This window comes from Astatotilapia calliptera, chromosome 13, assembly GCF_964374335.1.
Source record: "Astatotilapia calliptera chromosome 13, fAstCal68.1, whole genome shotgun sequence".
Lineage (NCBI taxonomy): Eukaryota > Metazoa > Chordata > Actinopteri > Cichliformes > Cichlidae > Astatotilapia > Astatotilapia calliptera.
Genome location: NC_137434.1, coordinates 363,624 through 382,304, shown reverse-complemented (window position 1 = coordinate 382,304; position 18,681 = coordinate 363,624). Strand labels below are relative to the sequence as shown.

At 43.6% G+C, this 18,681-nt stretch overlaps 1 protein-coding gene and 1 long non-coding RNA gene across 4 annotated transcripts in view; both read left to right on the top strand.

Annotated features, from left to right (window-relative positions):
- The window catches only part of LOC145419591 (uncharacterized), a 110,306-nt gene that overhangs the window by 75,104 nt on the left and 16,521 nt on the right, over positions 1–18,681 (top strand). The window lies entirely within an intron of this gene.
- On the top strand, positions 224–17,788 carry prkn (parkin RBR E3 ubiquitin protein ligase). Of its 3 annotated transcripts, XM_026189994.2 has the most exons (11): positions 224–355; positions 4,380–4,543; positions 7,604–7,835; positions 8,466–8,581; positions 10,606–10,689; positions 16,063–16,178; positions 16,269–16,405; positions 16,596–16,657; positions 17,044–17,274; positions 17,350–17,467; positions 17,541–17,788. In XM_026189994.2, exons 1-11 carry the CDS (start codon positions 349–351, stop codon positions 17,642–17,644), a joined length of 1,371 nt encoding a protein of 456 aa, XP_026045779.1. In that variant the 5' UTR covers positions 224–348; the 3' UTR covers positions 17,645–17,788. The 3 variants fall into 3 exon arrangements, with proteins under 3 accessions (XP_026045779.1, XP_026045778.1, XP_080143697.1); XM_026189993.2 differs by having other exon boundaries at positions 16,063–16,405; XM_080287571.1 differs by lacking the exons at positions 4,380–4,543; positions 7,604–7,835; positions 8,466–8,581; ... (5 more) ...; positions 17,350–17,467; positions 17,541–17,788 and adding exons at positions 1,708–2,094; positions 2,409–2,544; positions 2,827–3,655 and having other exon boundaries at positions 277–355.

The window sequence follows — 18,681 nt, the reverse complement described above, 5'->3', positions numbered from 1 at the left end:
TGCCCTAGCCCCTTAACCTCACCTAAATGTAACCCTGACATTAAAACCATATTTTGAGTCTCAAAAGTGTCTTCAAACTAATGGGGACCGGGATTTTGGTCCCCACGAAGACATTAATACCCATACACAGGTACACACACACACACACACACACACACACACACACACACACACACACACACACCTGACACACAGCCCTAAAGCTACACCTCCAACCAGTAGGTGGGGGTAATGCGCCTGATTGTTGGAGTCAACTGAAGACGAAGAAAAAAGAACTACAGCCCCCAGGGGGCACTGCGGCCCGCAGACTGTAAACACACATGAAGGACGGAGAGAGCAGAGAGAAGCATGATCGGTGAGTCTACCGGACCGATCAGCTGATTGATCCGGTCAGTCAGCTGATCTGCTTTTTTTGGTTGATGCGGGTCAGTGAGGGTTCTGTGTGGGCTGTCCTGTGTGCGGATCGGTGGCTGTGTCCCAATTCAGGGTCTGCACGCTTGAAATACGCATTTTAAGGGCGATTACGTCACCGCCACGCGACGACGGCTGTCCCAATTCGAAGTGTACTTCAAATGCGCCGTCGATTTCCCCAAATATCAAGCGTGGTCCGGTGCACGCTTCGTGGTCCCATATATCACACAGTGGCTGTCTCCCAATTCAGGGTCTGCAGCCTTAAAGTACGCAGCCTCAACGATCCTCAAGGGCCGTGTACTCAAAGACCGCTAAGGCCGGAAGTGCGAGGCTTGTGAAATGGGACGGTCTAGCCTCCGTTGCGCTGATACTGTTGTTTGTCAATAAAGTTAAAAAAAAAAAAAAGCCTCCGTTGCGCTGCCCAGGTTGCCTAGCAACCATGATACTAACAGCTGGAAACGTGTCATACAGCTGTGTTTGACAGAAATGAAGGAGAAAATCTCTTGTTCATTTGTTTGTTTGTTTCTACATGAGCTTTGATCATTCTCTGTGAGATGAAGCTCAGCTATTGAACAGCGTATATTTTAAAGTAAAGGCTTTAAAACCAAGTTAGTACAAACGTCACTAATGTCACATGACTTTGCCGACATGTGGCCAACAGTAATGTTTAATGGTCTTCGTTATTAAACATTTGCACATAAATAAGTGACATAATATTCAGTACTTAAAGTGTACTCTTCGGGCGCCCCTCATCCGCCGTTTTTTTCTGCAAATTTATCCACACCCACTGCTGCGCTATGCATTCTGGGATATGTTGGGCCACGAAGTCTACACCGCCACATCCTTAAAATTCAGGGAAATGAAGGACGCATTTCAGGGCCGCATTTTGAGCAGCCTTTGAATTGGGACAGCCTTCGGCGCGCCGCTGTGACGTAATCGGCCTTGAAATGCGGCCTTTAAGGCTGCAGACCCTGAATAGACTACTTGCACTAGGGCATGTGACGTATTTCCGTTTCCAAATAGTACCGCTTGTGCGTTTCCGGTACGTTTGCTTATCTATCGGTAGCTATGCTAATGTCGCTTTAGAATGAGTATAAAAAGGAAAGTATTTAAAACAGAACATTTTCAAAAACAGGAGAAGAAATACTCCGAGCATTGCTGTGTCCCACTTTGTTCAGCTTCAGCCAAATTCAACGGCATACTAAGTTTTCATGCCTTTCCGACCCATTCCGACTTGAGAAGACAATGGCTGGTAAACATACGCCGGGATCATTTCACGATTACCTCTCACACCAGGGTCTGCTGCAGACACTTTGCCAGTGATCAACTCATAGAGCCAACAACCCTCGATGGTCGAAGGAGGCTTATTAAAGGTGCTGTACCAACACTTTTTGAGTGGAATGGCTATAAAGTTGAACCACCGCGGCGTAGTGTTTGGGAGAGAACGGAGCGACGCCCTGAACTAGTTCCTCCTGACGATCAAGAAGAGCAAAGTCTTACAAGAGATCATGACTACTGCTCAGTCCCCGAGCCGTCTGCATTGGACATATCTGCATCAGCTGCAGAAGACCTGTTCAAAGACGTGGAGACTCTGAGGAAGGAAATACAGGAGTTACGTGTCCAGCGAGAATTTGGGTTACAGCGTTTTGCTGGCTCCGACACTGACATCCGATTCTATACCAGGTACACCTAAGTTCTATTCAAGCTAACTGTTTAAAATATACCAAGGTCACCATCAGTTAAATTTCAAGTGTTTCCAGTCTTAATGAAAACAAAATAGAAATTTACTTTTTCTCTGCTGATTGTATGTTTTATGTAGATGCTTTAGTATTTGAACGATATCCTAATGCTACAGGTAAAATACAACACCAAATACTCTTAATCAGACTATTTTATACAGCATACCATTAGCATATTTGTCACAGTTCACATTATTTTTATGTCAGTGTGTAATGTTAATTAATGATTGACACGATGTATGGCTCTCTCGTGAATAGATTTCCAAGCTATGATCATTTGATGGCATTCTGGGTTTTGATTGAGCCTTGCATCTATAAAATGATCCGGGTTTCAAGAGCCAAGTCAGCTGCCAATCGGAACGAAGAAGTGTTGACACCTGCACGCACATCAACGGTAGGTTATGGGTTTGTTGGTAGTTAGAACTAGAGGTGTAATGTTATTGTATTTATGTACAATAACATTACATTATGTACAGTAGCATACATACACAGGTGTATGTATGCTAGACTCAGTATCCTTTACATACATACACCTGTGCACTACAGCACCTCATTGTTTACCCCATGGTACAGTGTAGTATGCATAACCATTACAAAACATTTAGCCAAGAAAAGCATAATTTTACTAGTTCATAGCTTAAGGAGTAACATTTTCCCTTTTGTTTTCACCTTCCAGAGGCAGCTGCTACAGCCAATTGACGAGTTTTTTCTTTTCCTGGTTTTCCTGTCAGTTGGTTTGAAGGAGAGGGACCTGGCACACCGCTTTAACATACACCAGTCCACAGTGAGCCGCATTATTGCAACATGGACAAATTTTCTTGCCACTGCACTGGGGTCTCAATGCATCTGGCTTACACGTGAAGGAGTGCAAGCTTACCTCCCTGAGGAATTCAAAGATTTCTCAGACACCCAGATGATCCTTGACTGTACAGAGCTGAGGTGTCAGACACCATCCTCACCACTTCTCCAAAGTGAAATGTACTCTTCGTACAAATCCCACTGTATGATGAAAGCCCTGGTTGGCATAGCTCCACATGGTCCAGTGACATTCATCTCTAATCTGTATGCTGGTTCGGTTAGTGACAAGGAACTATTCAAACAATCAGGCATTGCTGAGAAGTTGACTGAAGACATGGCAGTGATGGTAGATAAGGGCTTCCTAATCACTGATTGTTGTAAATGCAAAGTGTACTGCCCACCTTTTCTATCTAAGCAGAAGCAGATGCCAGCATACCAGGTTAAGGAGACGCAGGCCATAGCCAGACTCAGGGTACATGTGGAGCGAGTCATTAGGAGGATCAAACAGAACAAACTTTTTGATAGCATCATTACCATGTCACATGTTTATAATATCAACCAACTGTTTGCAGTGGCATGTATGCTGTCAAATTACCAGAACACAGCATTAGTTAAAAAATGGGTTAAGGCTCTGATATCTATTCTGTGTGACTTACAGCAGTTATGACATGGTCTGATTTTCTCACCCAATAAAGGAATATTTAATATATCAGTCTACTCTTCATTCTATCAGACACAGTTATCACAGCTCGTACATTTTCCTTTTTACACATGTATGTAAGCATTGAGCCAAATTTAGTAATGTCAACATATTAAAAGAACAATATTTGTCTCTTATATATAATACATCTATATATACACTGTCACAGATACTCGTCTTTGAGTGAAGATTTGAGGTGATAAGAAATATAAATAACTGCAACTTGAATCTTTGACCCAGAGTTCAAGCTCACTGCTATAATACACACACACACACACACACACACACACACACACACACACACACATATATATTTACAGTCCCGTGGTCTCAGCCTCAGATACTCAACTAATCAAAGTGATGTCATGACAAAAATGAATGACCAACAAAACATTTTTTCTCCTTCATTAATTTCAAACAAAGCTGTATGTAACGTTTCTCGTGGTTAGTATCATGGTTGCTAGGCAACCTGAACAGCGCGACGCAGGTTAGACCGTCCCGTCCCATTTCACAAGCCTCTCACTTCCGCACTTCTCGTACTTATAGTACGCACCGTACGTAGTGCGCGTAGTGCGCGTGCCTCAAGCGTGCAGACCCTGAATTGGGACACAGCCCACTCTGATTAGAGTTCAGGTGCTACACGCAGTGACGTCATTTTACTTTCAAAAGAACACGTGGCAAATAACCTACGTGAAGCTGAAGTGTGTGTGTGTGTGTGTGTCTGTCCTCAGTGTTTGTGCGCTTTAACCTGGGCCCTGGCGTCCCGGTGGAGTTGCAGGAGGAGGCGAGCGTGGCTCAGCTGAAGGAGGTGGTGGGGAGTCAGCAGGGGGTGCGGCCGGAGCGCCTCAAGGTGCTGTTTGCAGGCCGGGAGCTGCAGAGCACCGCCACACTGCAGGTACGCTAGAGGTCAGGGGTCACTGCGGGGTCGAGGCATCTGCAGGAGGAAGTGATCACTCAGAGGGGTCTACATGCCAGTGATCTCCTCCTCTTCCTCGACTTTCAGTAAAATTCCGGTTAAACTATCTAGTTTTCTCAAACAGGTCCTCTCCTTCTCCTCGTCTCACATGTGGACACTTTGGAACAATAGACTGATAACCGCTAGAAAGCCATTATTTACCAGAAACTGGTTTGAGAGCGGCATCTTGTTTGTAACTGACTTGTTAGACTCTAATGGTGCTTTACTGGATTATGTATCTTTTCTGAAGAGACACAATTTAGACTGCCCACTAAAAGATACCAGAAAGGTTTGTCATGCTATCCCATTAGCTCAGCTATTATGCAACACATTGTTACATTCTAACATCAAACCAGCGCTGCCAAGCTTCAAAATTGGAAACTTTAATTTAAATGATAGTACAATAAGTTTATTAGAGTGAACTTCAAATTGATTCTTTTCCATGAGTTTGACTCGGGTAGACGTGTGCAGGCCTTTCACGGGGATCAGTCACTAGTGGAAAAGGTGTTTTCTGAATTTGTTAAGTAGCCTGTTCCTCCAAAAGTTAAAGAAACCCATTTTAAGGTCATTAATAATAAATACCCCGTATCTGAATTTCTAAAAAGGAGGTTTACATTTGGACCCGTGTTCTTTTAGTGATTCAGCCTGTGAAACATTACACCATCTGTTTTTCTCATGTCCTGTATCAGCTGGTTGTCACTCAAATCAGTGAAAATAACTCCTCCCAGACTGAGCTCCAACAGGGAGATCAGTTTGAGAACAGAAAAAAACACCTCTGCACATGAAAAAACACTTAATACACCAAAGAAACACATGACAAGCAACGGGGGGGTGCAGCATCGGGAGGGAATAAGTGTCGAAGGCGTTTGGAAAGGGAAGGGAGATGAGTGTGTGCATATCAGTGTATATGTATGTGTGTGTCCAGAGTTCAGCTGGGACAGTGTCCTTCGCCCTGCCAGGCTAAGTAAACAGTCTTCCTGCCAACCCAGGTGGCCTTTATTCCTCTTTTAGGTTTTAGAGAACAGACTGTGAGAGAGTGTTCCAGGGAAAGTAATACAAAAAACACGAGACTAGACAAGGACACAAGAGGCTAAGCAGGGAAGCTAAGGGAGAGGAGGAGGAGAGGAGAAAAGTGCGACCGCCTTCGTCAAGAGCAAGAGCAGAATATAGATTACCTTCTATGCAATAATAACTCCAGTACTGAAAAGAATGGTTCAGATCCCTCCAATCTAAATAATTTCAGGCCAATTTCAAATCTGCCTGTCTTAGCCAACGTTCTGGAAAAGATAGTGGCTGCACAGGTTCATCGTCATCTCACTGGAAATAACCTGTACGAACAGTTTCAGTCCGGCTTCCGTTCATGTCACAGTACAGAAACATGTCTAGTAAAAATCACCAATGATCTTCTGCTTGCAGCTGACTCTGGACTCATCTCCATCCTCATTCTTCTTGAGCTTACAGCAGCTTTTGCCACAATCTCCCACCACATCCTTCTTCACAGATTAGCATCTATTGGCATCAGTGGTACAGCACTCGCCTGGTTTACTCTGGCTGCTCACAGTTTGTTCAATTACTCTCTCACAGATCAGTATCTACTCCAGTTAATTCTGATGTACCCCAAGGCTCTGTCCTGGGTCCTTTACTTTTTATCATCTATCTCCTACCCCTAGGTAATATTATCAGGAAGCCTAACTTCCAGTTTCACTGCTGCGCAGATGACACCCAGCTCCAAACCCACAGCTACTCTCCCACCCACATCCATTTCTGACTGTTTAAGTGAAATCAAGGTCTGGTTTACTCACAACTTTCTTAAATTTAATAAAACAGAATTCATTTTAATAGGCACCAAATCAAAACTGACCAAAGTCCCAACCAGTCTTTCATTATCCATCGATGACTGTTGTCACACCCTCCCCTCAGGTTAAGAGTCTTGGTGTCATCATCGACAGCGCTCTGTCCTTCGCAGCACATATAAATTATATTTTCATCTCTGTAATATTAACCGCCTTCGTCCTTCACTCACTTCAAACAGTACCGCCATACTTGTCGATGCTCTTGTCACATCTCGTTTAGCTTACTGTGAATCCCTTTCTTTGTGGTCTACCTCATAAATCTCTCCATAAATTGCAGTTAGTTCAAAATACAGCTGCTCGTATTATTTCCAGAATTAGATCCACTGAACATATAACAGCTGTTCTTAAACAGCTCCATTGGCTTCCAGTTCACCACCATGTCAATTTCAAGATCCTTCTTCTCACTTTCAAAGCGCTTCATAACCTCGCTCCTCCATATTTATCTGATCTTCATACGTACTCACTCCATCGTACACTCCGCTCTTCTTCCCTTCTGTCTGTTCCACCTGCTCGCCTGACTACCATTGGACTCAGAGCCTGTCACTAATGAGCCAAACGCTCTCACCACTTTTAAATCATGTCTCAAAACTCATCTATTCAGCATTGCATACAGCTGATCTGTCTTAGTCCATTTTTACCTTGCTCAGTTTTTATATTTGCTTTTATACTTTTATGACTGAATGACTGACTAAATTAGATTTTACCATGTTTAATATATTTTTTGCTGCTATTGCTCACGTGTTTTTGTAAGGTGACCTTGAGCGTCTGAAAGGCGCCTATAAATAAAATGTATTATTATTATTATTATTATATGGATCATTTACATCCATCTGTCTCTACTGTGATTAACAGTATCATCCGCTTAGGTAAATACCATCTACATTATAGCCAGTGGAGAAATACTACACCGTCCTCCACGTGGGTCATTATTCACGTCACTGAAGAAACTGAAATCCAGCAGATCTGTTAAAATCTATGATGACGTTTCTCATCTGTTACTGTTTTGATTTTTGCCTCCAGTCTTTTGTTGTTTTTGTTGTCTTTGAATATTGTTCTACAGTTTTATCCTCTACGACAGTTTGTATTTGCATTGTTTTAATTATTAATTTAAAAAAAAAACCCTCCTCTTCCTCCTCCTGTCACTCAGGGCTGCGACCTCCCAGAGCAGAGCACCGTCCACGTCGTCCTCCCTCCTTCAGGCGCCTCCTTTCAGCGGCTCATGCAGGAGCACCGAGCTGAGGACGGAGAGGAGGAGCAGGAGCAGGGCTCTTTGACCAGGCTGGACCTCAGCTCTTCTCGACTCCCTGCCAACAGTGAGGGAGGAGAGGGCAGAGCAGAGGGGGAGAGTCTGAAGGAGGTGCAGGCTGGAGCTCACAGCAGTGAGTATGTCATGGTTACAGGTGCCTCGATGCCCCGTCCCTTGCTGCTGCTGAAATTCCTGAAATGTAATGTTTTTTCTAATGAAACAAATAGCACACTGGACTCTCAGAAAGACTTATTTATTTATTTTATAACCGATTTTTATTCAATTTAAATTTTATTTTAACTGTTGCCTCAGCTGACAGTACATCCTGTTTGAGTCCCGAGTTTACGAGGGCACCTGAATGCATCACCTGTCTCTGATCAGTGATCCATCACACACCTGAGATGGAGGTGTGAGGGAGGAGTCTGATATATTTCTGATGAAAGAATTAAAAATGAGCTGAAACACGTTTTTATACATGAAACACATGAAGTGCTGTAATACTCCCTTCAGAGTAGTATTACTCAGTACCTCGCTGGAGCTGTGAGTTCCAGTGCTTCTTGTTTCTTATGTACGATGATAAAGTAAAACGTTTGTATAGAAATGTTCCTGAGCACTTGAGCGCCACCTTCTGGTTGCAGTAGCACATTACATTCTTTCTGCTGCCTGGAAAAGACGAGTACCACCAAATACCCTGAAATTGTATTTATAACCCTAATCATGCTTGGCAGCACCTTACTACTCTGACTGTGTACTGTGTGTAAAGGTGTGCGTACCTGCAGTACCTTCTTCGTGTTCTGTAAGAGCTGCCGCTCCATCGAGCCAGGAAAACTGCGAGCGCGCTGCCGACGCTGCAAACAGACGGCGCTGACGCTCAGCAGGGTGAGAGACGTTTCTGCTTAAACTATACTTTTATTACAGTGCTTATACTGCAGTACTTGTACTACAGTGCTTATACTGCAGTACTTGTACTGCAGTGCTTGTACTACAGTGCTTATACTGCAGTACTTGTACTACAGTGCTTGTACTACAGTGCTTGTACTACAGGGTGGTCCATTTATATGGATACACCGTAATAAAATGGGAATGGTTGGTGATATTAAAGTCCTGTTTGTGGCACATTAGTATATGTGAGGGGGCAAACTCCTCAAGATGAGCGGTGACCATGGTGGCCATTTAGAAGTCGGCCATCTTGGATACAACTTTTGTTTTTTCAATAGGAAGAGGGCCATGTGACATATCAAACTTATTGGTAATGTCACAAGAAAAACAATGGTGGGCTTGGTTTCAACGTAACTTTATTCTTTCATGAGTTATTTACAAGTTTCTGACCACTTATAAAATGTGTTCAATGTGCTGCCCATTGTGTTGGATTGTCAATGCAACCCTCTTCTCCCACTCTTTACACACTGATAGCAACACCGCGGGAGAAATGCCAGCACAGGCATCCAGTATCCGTAGTTTCAGGTGCTGCACATCTCGTATCTTCACACCATAGACAATTGCCTTCAGATGACCCCAAAGATAAAAGTCTAAGGGGGTCAGATCGCGAGACCTTGGGGGCCATTCAACTGGCCCATGACGACCAATCCACTTTCCAGGAAACTGTTCATCTAGGAATGCTCGGACCTGCACCCATAATGTGGTGGTGCACCATCTTGCTGGAAAAACTCAGGGAACATGCCAGCTTCAGTGCATAAAGAGGGAAACACATCATCATGTAGCAATTTCAAATATCCAGTGGCCTTGAGGTTTCCATTGATGAAGAATTGACCCACTGTTGTTGTGCCCCATATACCACACCAAACCATCACTTTTGTTGTTCCAACAGTCTTGGAGGGATCCATCCAATGTGGGTCAGTGTCAGACCAATAGCGGTGGTTTTGTTTGTTAACTTCACCATTCACATAAAAGTTTGCCTCATCACTGAACAAAATCTTCTGCGTGAACTGAGGGTCCTGCTCCAGTTTTTGTTTTGCCCATTCTGCAAATTCTGTGCACCGATCTGGGTCATCCTCGCTGAGATGCTGCAGTAGCTGGAGTTTGTAAGGGTGCCATTTGTGAGTAGCTAATATCCGCCAAAGGGATGTTCGACTAATGCCGCTCTCCAGTGACATGCGGCGAGTGCTACGCTGTGGGCTCTTGCTGAATGAAGCTAGGACAGCCACTGATGTTTCTTCATTAGTGACAGTTTTCTTACATCCACATTTTGGCAAATCCAACACTGAACCAGTTTCACGAAACTTAGCAAGCAGTTTGCTAACTGTAGCATGGGAGATGGGTGGTCTCGTAGGGTGTCTTGCATTGAAATCTGCTGCAATGACCCGGTTACTGCGTTCACCAGATATCAACATGATTTCACTCCTCACGTGTTAACCTCTTCGACATGTCAATGGCTGTGAACAAAGAGAAACTTGTAAATAACTCATGAAAGAATAAAGTTACGTTGAAACCAAGAACACCATTGTTGTTCTTGTGACATTACCAATAAGTTTGATGTGTCACATGGCCCTCTTCCTATTGAAAAAACAAAAGTTGTATCCAAGATGGCCGACTTCTAAATGGCCACCATGGTCACCACCCATCTTGAGGAGTTTGCCCCCTCACATATACTAATGTGCCACAAACAGGACTTTAATATCACCAACCATTCCCATTTTATTACGGTGTATCCATATAAATGGACCACCCTGTACAGTGTTTGTACTACAGTACTTGTATTACAGTAGTTATACTGCAGTGCTTGTACTACAGTACTTATACTGCAGTACTTGTATTACAGTGCTTATACTGCAGTGCTTGTACTACAGTACTTGTATTACAGTACTTATACTGCAGTGCTTGTACTACAGTACTTGTATTACAGTACTTATACTGCAGTACTGCACTGACTGTGTGTGTTGCAGGGTCCGTCCTGCTGGGACGACGTGCTCCTTTCCGGTCGCATCCATGGCATCTGTCAGTCAGAGGATTGTCAAGGCAACGAAGCGGTAAGGGGCGAGGCTTCACCAAAAAGCTGAATCAGTGATGAATCAGAAAATAAGCAGCGGCTCAGAGACTTATCTGCAAACTATTGATCAGCTGTCAGAGGGGTGGAGCATGACTTCAGTTTTTTTCCCCAGATATTTTTATTGAATTTTCTGCATCCATTTTACAAAAGACAACTTGAAAAATATGCCGTTTTCTTTTTGAAGAACGTAAAACAATATGAAACATACATTCCACCTCATAATTACAAGAGTACCAGTAGGTGTACAAAAAGGAAAAAAAAAAGGATCCAAGCTAATAATACAAATAGTAAACCCTGGAGTACAAGATAGCAGTTCCTGAGTGGACAAGAGAGATATGCAGAGTTTCAGAACCCACACCCCTACACAAACAAAAAACAAAACGGAACAAACAAAATGAGTGGTCAGCTTAGTCGTCGAAATAAGTCGAATCCGTAAGAAAAAAGAAATATGTATAAAGTAGATAAATAAATGCCATCATAAAGTGCAGGCACAATAGAGTCTGTATAGTTAAGCATTAGATAAAATAGAATAAAGTCTGAGCTGGCTAACTGGGAGTGTTACGGGACTGGAAAGTCTGCACATGATCAAAAAAGGGTTGCCAGATCTTAAAAAATTTGACCATAGACCCACGCAGGGTGAATTTAATCTTTTCGAGTTTGCTAAAATGCAAAGCATCTCTGATCCAGATTTCCCAGGATGGGGGAGAAGGGGACTTCCAACATAACAATATTCTGCGTCTTGCCAATAAGGTGAGAAATGCTACCAAATCCGCCTGGGGCGTCGGCAAGACAACTGTATCAGGAAGAACCCCAAACAAAGGGGTTGAGGGCACAGGTTGGAGGGTTAGCTGGATGATCTTTGATAGAGTCAGAAAAATATTAATCCAGTATTGTTTGATGGATGGACATGACCAAAACATATGTATTAAAGAGGCAGGTGTTTGATGACAGCAGTTGCAATCAGGGCTAAGGTTGGGGTATATTGGAGCTAGTCTGGCTTTAGTCCAGTGTACGCGGTGTAAAATCTTACATTGAATTAACCTGTGTTTGGCACATAATGAGGAGCCATGGACCCGGTAAAGAATTTTATCTCAAAAGACATCCTGAATCACACATCCCAAATCCTGCTCCCATGCCATTTTAATAGCCGAGGTTGAGGAGTTGCCAAATGAACATATTCTCCCATACAGACAAGAGATCAGGCCCTGTGATGAAGGGGGAGGCAATAGAAGGTTATCAAAGTCATGACAAGGAGGTCTAGATGGGAACTGAGAGGATTTCTCCTTAACAAAACTCCGGATTTGTAAGTAGCGAAAAAAGTGACTTTTTGGAAGGCCAAATTTAAATGAGAGCTGTTTAAAAGAGGCAAATGTATTCTGAATATACAGATCAGAAAAAGACCTGATACCCAAGGAGGCCCACAAACAAAAAGCACCATCAACTAACGAAGGCTGAAAAGAGGGATTTTTCAAAATGGGTGACTGAAGGGAAAAAAGTTCAGCTTAAAATAACGACGAAATTGATGCCATATTTTCAAGGTAACTTTGACAATAGTGTTATTATAAAAACCTGCACTCGGAGGCTGCTTTTGGGCATAAATCAGGGCTGGTAAAGAGGATGAGGCACAGGAAGAAATCTCCAAGCTCAGCCACGCCGGGGCATTATTCATACCTTCCCCCTGTAGCCAGTACCTGAGAATACGAATATTACATGCCCAATAATAGAACATAAAGTTTGGTAAAGCCAACCCCCCCATCTTTTTCAGTCTTTGAAGATATGTCTTGCGTATTCTAGGGTTTTGTTTTTTTTTGTTCCAAATGAACCGAGAGAATCTTGTCTAATTTAACAAAAAAAGAAATTGGGATAAATACAGGGACACACTGAAAAAGAAAAGAACATTTTGGAAGGATGTTCATTTTAATTGCATTTATACGCCCTGCCACAGACAGATGGAGAAGAGACCATCTGTCCAAATCCTGCCTAACTTTCTCCACAAGTGGGTTGAAATTAAGCTTGAAAAGATTATGAAATCGACTTGTAATTTTAACCCCTAAATATGTACAGTTGTCCAATACAAGTCGAAAAGGCAGTGCTGTACACTGATATTTCTGTGCAGCAGCATTCAGAGGGAACAGTTCACTCTTGCCGAGATTCAGCTTATAGCCAGAAATAAGGCTAAACTGTTCAAGTATTGAGAGCACCAAAGGAAATGAGGATGCTGGTTTTGAGACATAAAGAAGCAAATCATTTGTATATAAGGAGACCTTTTGTTCCATACCATTTCTAGTAACCCCGGTGATACCTGGGTTAGATCTCAGCGATATGGCCAAGGGCTCCATTGCAATTGCAAAGAGCAATGGCGACATGGGACAGCCCTGCCTAGTCCCTCTGAACAGAGGAAAAAAGTCAGAATATGTGCCATTTGTTTTGACAGCGGCAAACAGGGAAGTATAAAAAAGTTCCAACCAGGAGATGATTATCCACACGCATCGCTAAAAGTTTAGCAAGGATTTTATAGTCCACATTTAACAAAGAAATGGGACGGTATGAGCCACATTGTAATGGATCATTATCCTTTTTTAAGATCAAGGGTATAGATGCCTGTAGTAGAGAAGGTGGGAGGGATCCAACTTCAAGTGAATGCTTATACATATTTACCATGAGTGGGGCCAGTCTAGGCATAAATTTACGATAGAACTCAACGGGAGACCCGTCCTGTCCAGGACACTTAGAACACTGCAATTTGCTGATAGCTTTCAGGATCTCTTCTACAGTTATTGGTCCCTCCAGCCGAAGACTGTGTGTTTGATCAATTGATGGGAGTTTAAGATGATTGAAAAAGGAGTCCAAAGATTCAGTGCTAAATACAGATTCAGACGCATAAAGAGAATAAAAGTCTCGAAATTGGTTATTAATTATTTTAGGATCCATAGAAACACTGTTTGATGTCTGAATCCGAGGAATGGAATGTGCAGCTGCTGCACTACGAAGCTGATGGGAAAGCAGTTTACTGGCCGTATCCCCATACTCATACTGGGAGTGCTGACACTTCAACAGCATCTCTTCAGCCCGAGCAGAGGACAGGTGATTAAACTCAGTCTGCAAGGACAGCCTGTCGTTATAGGAATGGGTATCGTTTAGGTTTTATCCAATACCAGTACCAAACCGGTACTTTTGAAACGGTGCCGGTGCTTAAACGGTGCTCGAACCGGTGCTTAAAGAATGGAGAACACAAACTTTGTCCAAAAACCTCTCATGTTCAGCTGTTTTTTTGTAAAAAGATAACAATGTTAGCCTTTTCTGCAGCTATGGGGCATATATGGTATCACTCTTGGCTGGAAGCAGTGCTTAAACAATAGAAAAAACAAACTTTGTCCAAAAACCTCTCATGTTTAGCTGTTTTCCACTTTTTGTTTGGTCATTTTAGCCTTTTTGGCCAGGGTGAAGGGAGCATCTGCTATCAAACAAGAAGACAGCCGCATGTAACTACGACGGTGTTTGCTAGTTCACCTTACGTGCATTAATGTGATAACATGGTTAGCCTACTCAACGTAAATGACACACGAACAACATGAAGCTACTCACGCAGAGAATAACTGCTGCTGCTGCCATTATCATCCGTTATCATTTCTGCTCTAATCTTCGGGTTTTTGGGAGATGTTGCAAACTCTGGGTCTGATAACAGGCACCACACCCGCAGTAGATGTGCTCGATGTGTGTGGCTTTATTTTTGTGCCACTATTCTGAGTGTACGTAAAAAAAATTTGAACGCACGTAAAAAAAAATTGCAGTTGCAAGTGTTGCATTTTGAGGTGAAATTTATTTTGCCTCAAACGAGGCAGTGGCAGAGGAACACAGAGTGGCAGAGTTTGAAATATTACTGTTTCTGGGTCACAAAATAAACTTTAAAGATATTTTCATGCCAGAATGGTGCTGTGTAAACTTCTAATATCTGCTCGATTCATCAAGACATCACATATTTGCACAAGTGCTCTAACGTTTTTGGAGCACTTACGAAGTCTAAAATGATCTGAAATTTTTAGGTGTGTTTCTTGTAAAAACACAAAATTGCAAATGATGGAGGACCTTGCTCCTTTTAATAGGCTGATTCAGACCTTTACAATTCCAGCTACAGAACGTAAACGAGTGACCTGCTTGTTGGTTATTAATATTTAGTTGCGATACCATGTTAGAATAAAGACAAAAAAACAAAAGCTGACCGGTGAGAAGCACAGAAAGAACAAAGTCAGTGTACAGAACAGTACAACATAAAAACAAAGAGAACGCCCAAACTTCCCCCTAAATGCTGAAGCATCTTCCCAAACAAGATGCGCGCACCCCCCACCAAATACACCCCTGAGCACTTCTTCCCAACCATCCAAAGTCTCAGTTGAGTTCAAGCTCCTTACAATACAAGGCAGAGACAAATCAAGGATTGTATAAAAATATATTAGAACAAGACACATCCTATAAATCAAGTTCACCTCAAATAAATGTTACTAAAAAAATAAAAAAAATAAAAAATTTCACAGAAGTTAACCAAGATGAACATATCAGCCTAACGGGCTAAGACACTTATGTGTCCTGAGAGGCAGGGCCCCCCAGGATCTTATTGGCAAAGTCCGTGGCAGACGCAGGATCAGTAAACTTACGTACAACTCCATCTGGAAGTGATATCCTCAGTTCCGCTGAATAGAACAGGCCGAACTTGATCCCAGGACTAGAGTGCAGAAGGTGCTTCAAACTAGTAAACTGCGAACGTTTTTTAGCCACTGCAGGTGTGAAGTCTGGAAAAATGGAGATCCTTCTGCCCTGGTAAAGTAGAGGAGAGTTTGCTCCTGCAAGACGTAGCAGCTGTTCCTTGACATGGAAGTAGTGGACTCTAATGAGCAGTGGGCAAGGAGGTGCTCCATCTCTGGGCTTTGGTCCAAGGGATCTGTGAACCCGATCCAACAGAGGTGCTTCATTCCGTTTCAGAAGATCTTGCAGGAGATGGGAAATAAACTCGCTAGGGTTAGATTCAATTCAATTCAATTCAATTTATTTATATAGCGCCAAATCCCAACAAAAGTCGCCTCAAGGCGCTTCATAGATACAGAGAAAAACCCAACAATCATATGACCCCCTATGAGCAAGCACTTTGACGACAGTGGGAAGGACAAACTCCTTTTTAACAGGAGGAAACCTCCGGCAGAACCAGGCTCAAGGAGGGGCGGGGCCATCTGCTTCACACCATGGTGTCTAACAGCGCCCCGCCTCACTTCAGTTTTTCCGGGAACTTTTGATTGTCACATGAGCCATCACAGATAATGTCATTGATTAAGCCAGGTGGAGTGTGTGTGTCTGTCTTCAGGAGTTTTACATGAAGTGTGCGTCTCACCCGACGTCAGATGATGACCTTTCCGTGGCCCTCGACCTCATCATGACCAACACCAGAGGCGTGCCCTGTATCGCCTGCACCGATGTCATGTACAGCGCACACACACACACACGGACACACACACACACACCACCCATCACCCATCAGCCAGGTGTAATCCCACCCCTTCTGCCTCTCAGGGGCGTGGTCCTGGTCTTCCAATGCTCGGAGCGTCATGTGATCTGTCTCGACTGTTTCCAGCGTTATTGCCAGACGCGCCTGAATGACCGGCAGTTTGTGTACCATCCTGTGATTGGCTACTCGCTGCCGTGTGCAGGTGGGGACAAGGGGTGTGGTCAATGCAACCTTCACTCTCTGTAGAAATATGTCAGAACAAGACTGCCCAAGAATCTGAATTCATTTTCAATGATCATTGTTCATTAACTGCAGACAGGAGCATGCGACATTATCAGACATGTGTGAGTGTGCACACGCGTGTAAACATGTTTCATGTGTTAATGTTTCAGTCGGCTGCGACGACTCTCTGATTAAAGAAGTTCATCATTTCAGGATCCTGGGAGATGAGCAGGTACACGCAGTACTGCATCACAAAGATAATTATACAAATACTCTCACACTTACTGTGAGTGAAACATTGTGAAGTCTGTCAACACTCGGCCAACAAAAAATGATCAAAAAATAAAAACAAATAAATAAATAAAAGAGTGAACGTGGCAGACAGATGTCAGACAGACTCTCAAATATGAAATCCCTGAAGAAGATTTTTGTAAGCAAATGGGAACCAGTAAGAGCCAATGAGAGGCCTCTGCCTCAATCCTAGCCAATTACTGTGAGCAGAAAGGGGTTACCATGGCAACGATAACGCAAGAAAACCAAAATTCATCCAGTGAGCATGCTCCAGGTGAGTCAGCTGAACCACCTGCACCCTCAGTCACCTTTGCTGTGTCCTCTCAGTATGGGCGCTACCTGCAGTATGGCGCTGAGGAGTGTCTGCTCACCACTGGAGGAATGATGTGTCCATCACCTGGCTGTGGGGCGGGGCTTCTCCCACCTGATGGCAGAAGGAAGTTGGAGTGTGACCGCCGGCTTGGCTGCGGCTTTGTCTTCTGCAGACTCTGCAGGGGGGAGTACCATGAGGGGGCGTGTCAGGCAGTGACAGCCCCGCCCACAGGGGAAGCAGCACAGGTGAGCTGGCCAGTTACAGAGGTTGTAGGACGATGACGAAAATAAAACAATCAGCTGACTCCTCTTCTTCCTCAGGGCTTCGTGGTCGGGGAGGAGGCGTCGCTCATGGGGAGATGGGAGCCAGCGTCTCTGCTCGTCATCGCCGAGTCGACCCGGCCCTGCCCAACGTGTTCGGTTCCCGTGGAGAGAAATGGTAAGGGACGGCTGTGGTGTCATACATGTCGAGGATCGTGTGACAATGGCTGACACGCTGTCTCCCCCTGCAGGCGGCTGCATGCACATGCACTGCCCGCTGTGCAAGGCCGAGTGGTGCTGGCTCTGTGGAGTCCCCTGGAACAGAGAGTGTATGGGAAACCACTGGTTCAGTTAAACGGGTCACATCCCTGCTTGCGGTCACAGAAAAGACTGATGGCTTTAACATGTTCTTCCTTTTTGTTGAAGCCCTTTCACAATAAAAGTCAAATGAAGTTTTTAGTCTGACTGACTGACTGTTTGAATAAACATGTGGATCCAACAGTGGGAAAAATGTTTATTTTCACCCTTGGACTTTCAGGTTTTACTGTCTCCTTTGTTAATTTGAGTAAACATTTCTGAGTTAAAATATCTTCACGTGTATGCTGAATCGTCCAGGTAAAGAAAGTTGATTCTGTTCATCTGGACGTTTTCAGATGAGAAACGTTTCATCATCAGGTGCTACGGTGGCCCCTAGAGACAAAGCACGTACAAACTCCAAAACACAACGGAAGTGCTCCAGGACGTAACTACACAAGCCAGGTACTTCCTGGCTTGTGTAGTTACTAGGTACCAAAGGCTGCTTGAAATGCGGCCCTCAAACGCATCCTTTATTTCCCTGAATTCTAAGGATGGGTCGGTGTAGCCTTCATGGCCCAACATATCCCAGACTTCATAGTGCGGTGGTGGGTGTGGATAATTTTGCCAAAGAAAACAGTTGAAGCGGGGTGGCCGAAGAGTAAAATTTCAAAAGTAAGTACTGAATATTATGTCACTTATTTATGCGCAAATGTTTAATAATGAAGAACATTAAAACATACTGTTGGCCACATGTTGGCAAAGTTATGTGCCATTAGCGATGTTTGTACTAACTTGGTTTTAAAGCCTTTACTTTAAAATATGCGCCGTTCAATAGTCGACCTTAATCTTACAGAGATTGTGATGATTTTGTAGATAATTAAAGTCAGTCATATATCCACAAACACAACAAGCTGAAAGTCAGTGATGCTGCTCGGTTTGCAGTCCTGAATATCACGGCACAAGCAGGATTCACTGCACTGTTAATGTTAGCTATGTTATATTGCTGCCTCTGTTCGGTGGTGTCAAGCCAAACGGACTTTAACGTGTGTTTGAACGAGCTGACGGTTCACTCGTTAAGCTAAAAGAAAGATGCTT

Excerpts from the sequence above, each read along its gene's own strand:
- prkn (XM_026189993.2), top strand. Across the intron at positions 4,544-7,603 it reads AGAGCACCGCCACACTGCAG|GGCTGCGACCTCCCAGAGCA; the intron begins GTACGCTAGAGG and ends CCTGTCACTCAG. Across the intron at positions 8,582-10,605 it reads CGGCGCTGACGCTCAGCAGG|GGTCCGTCCTGCTGGGACGA; the intron begins GTGAGAGACGTT and ends TGTGTGTTGCAG.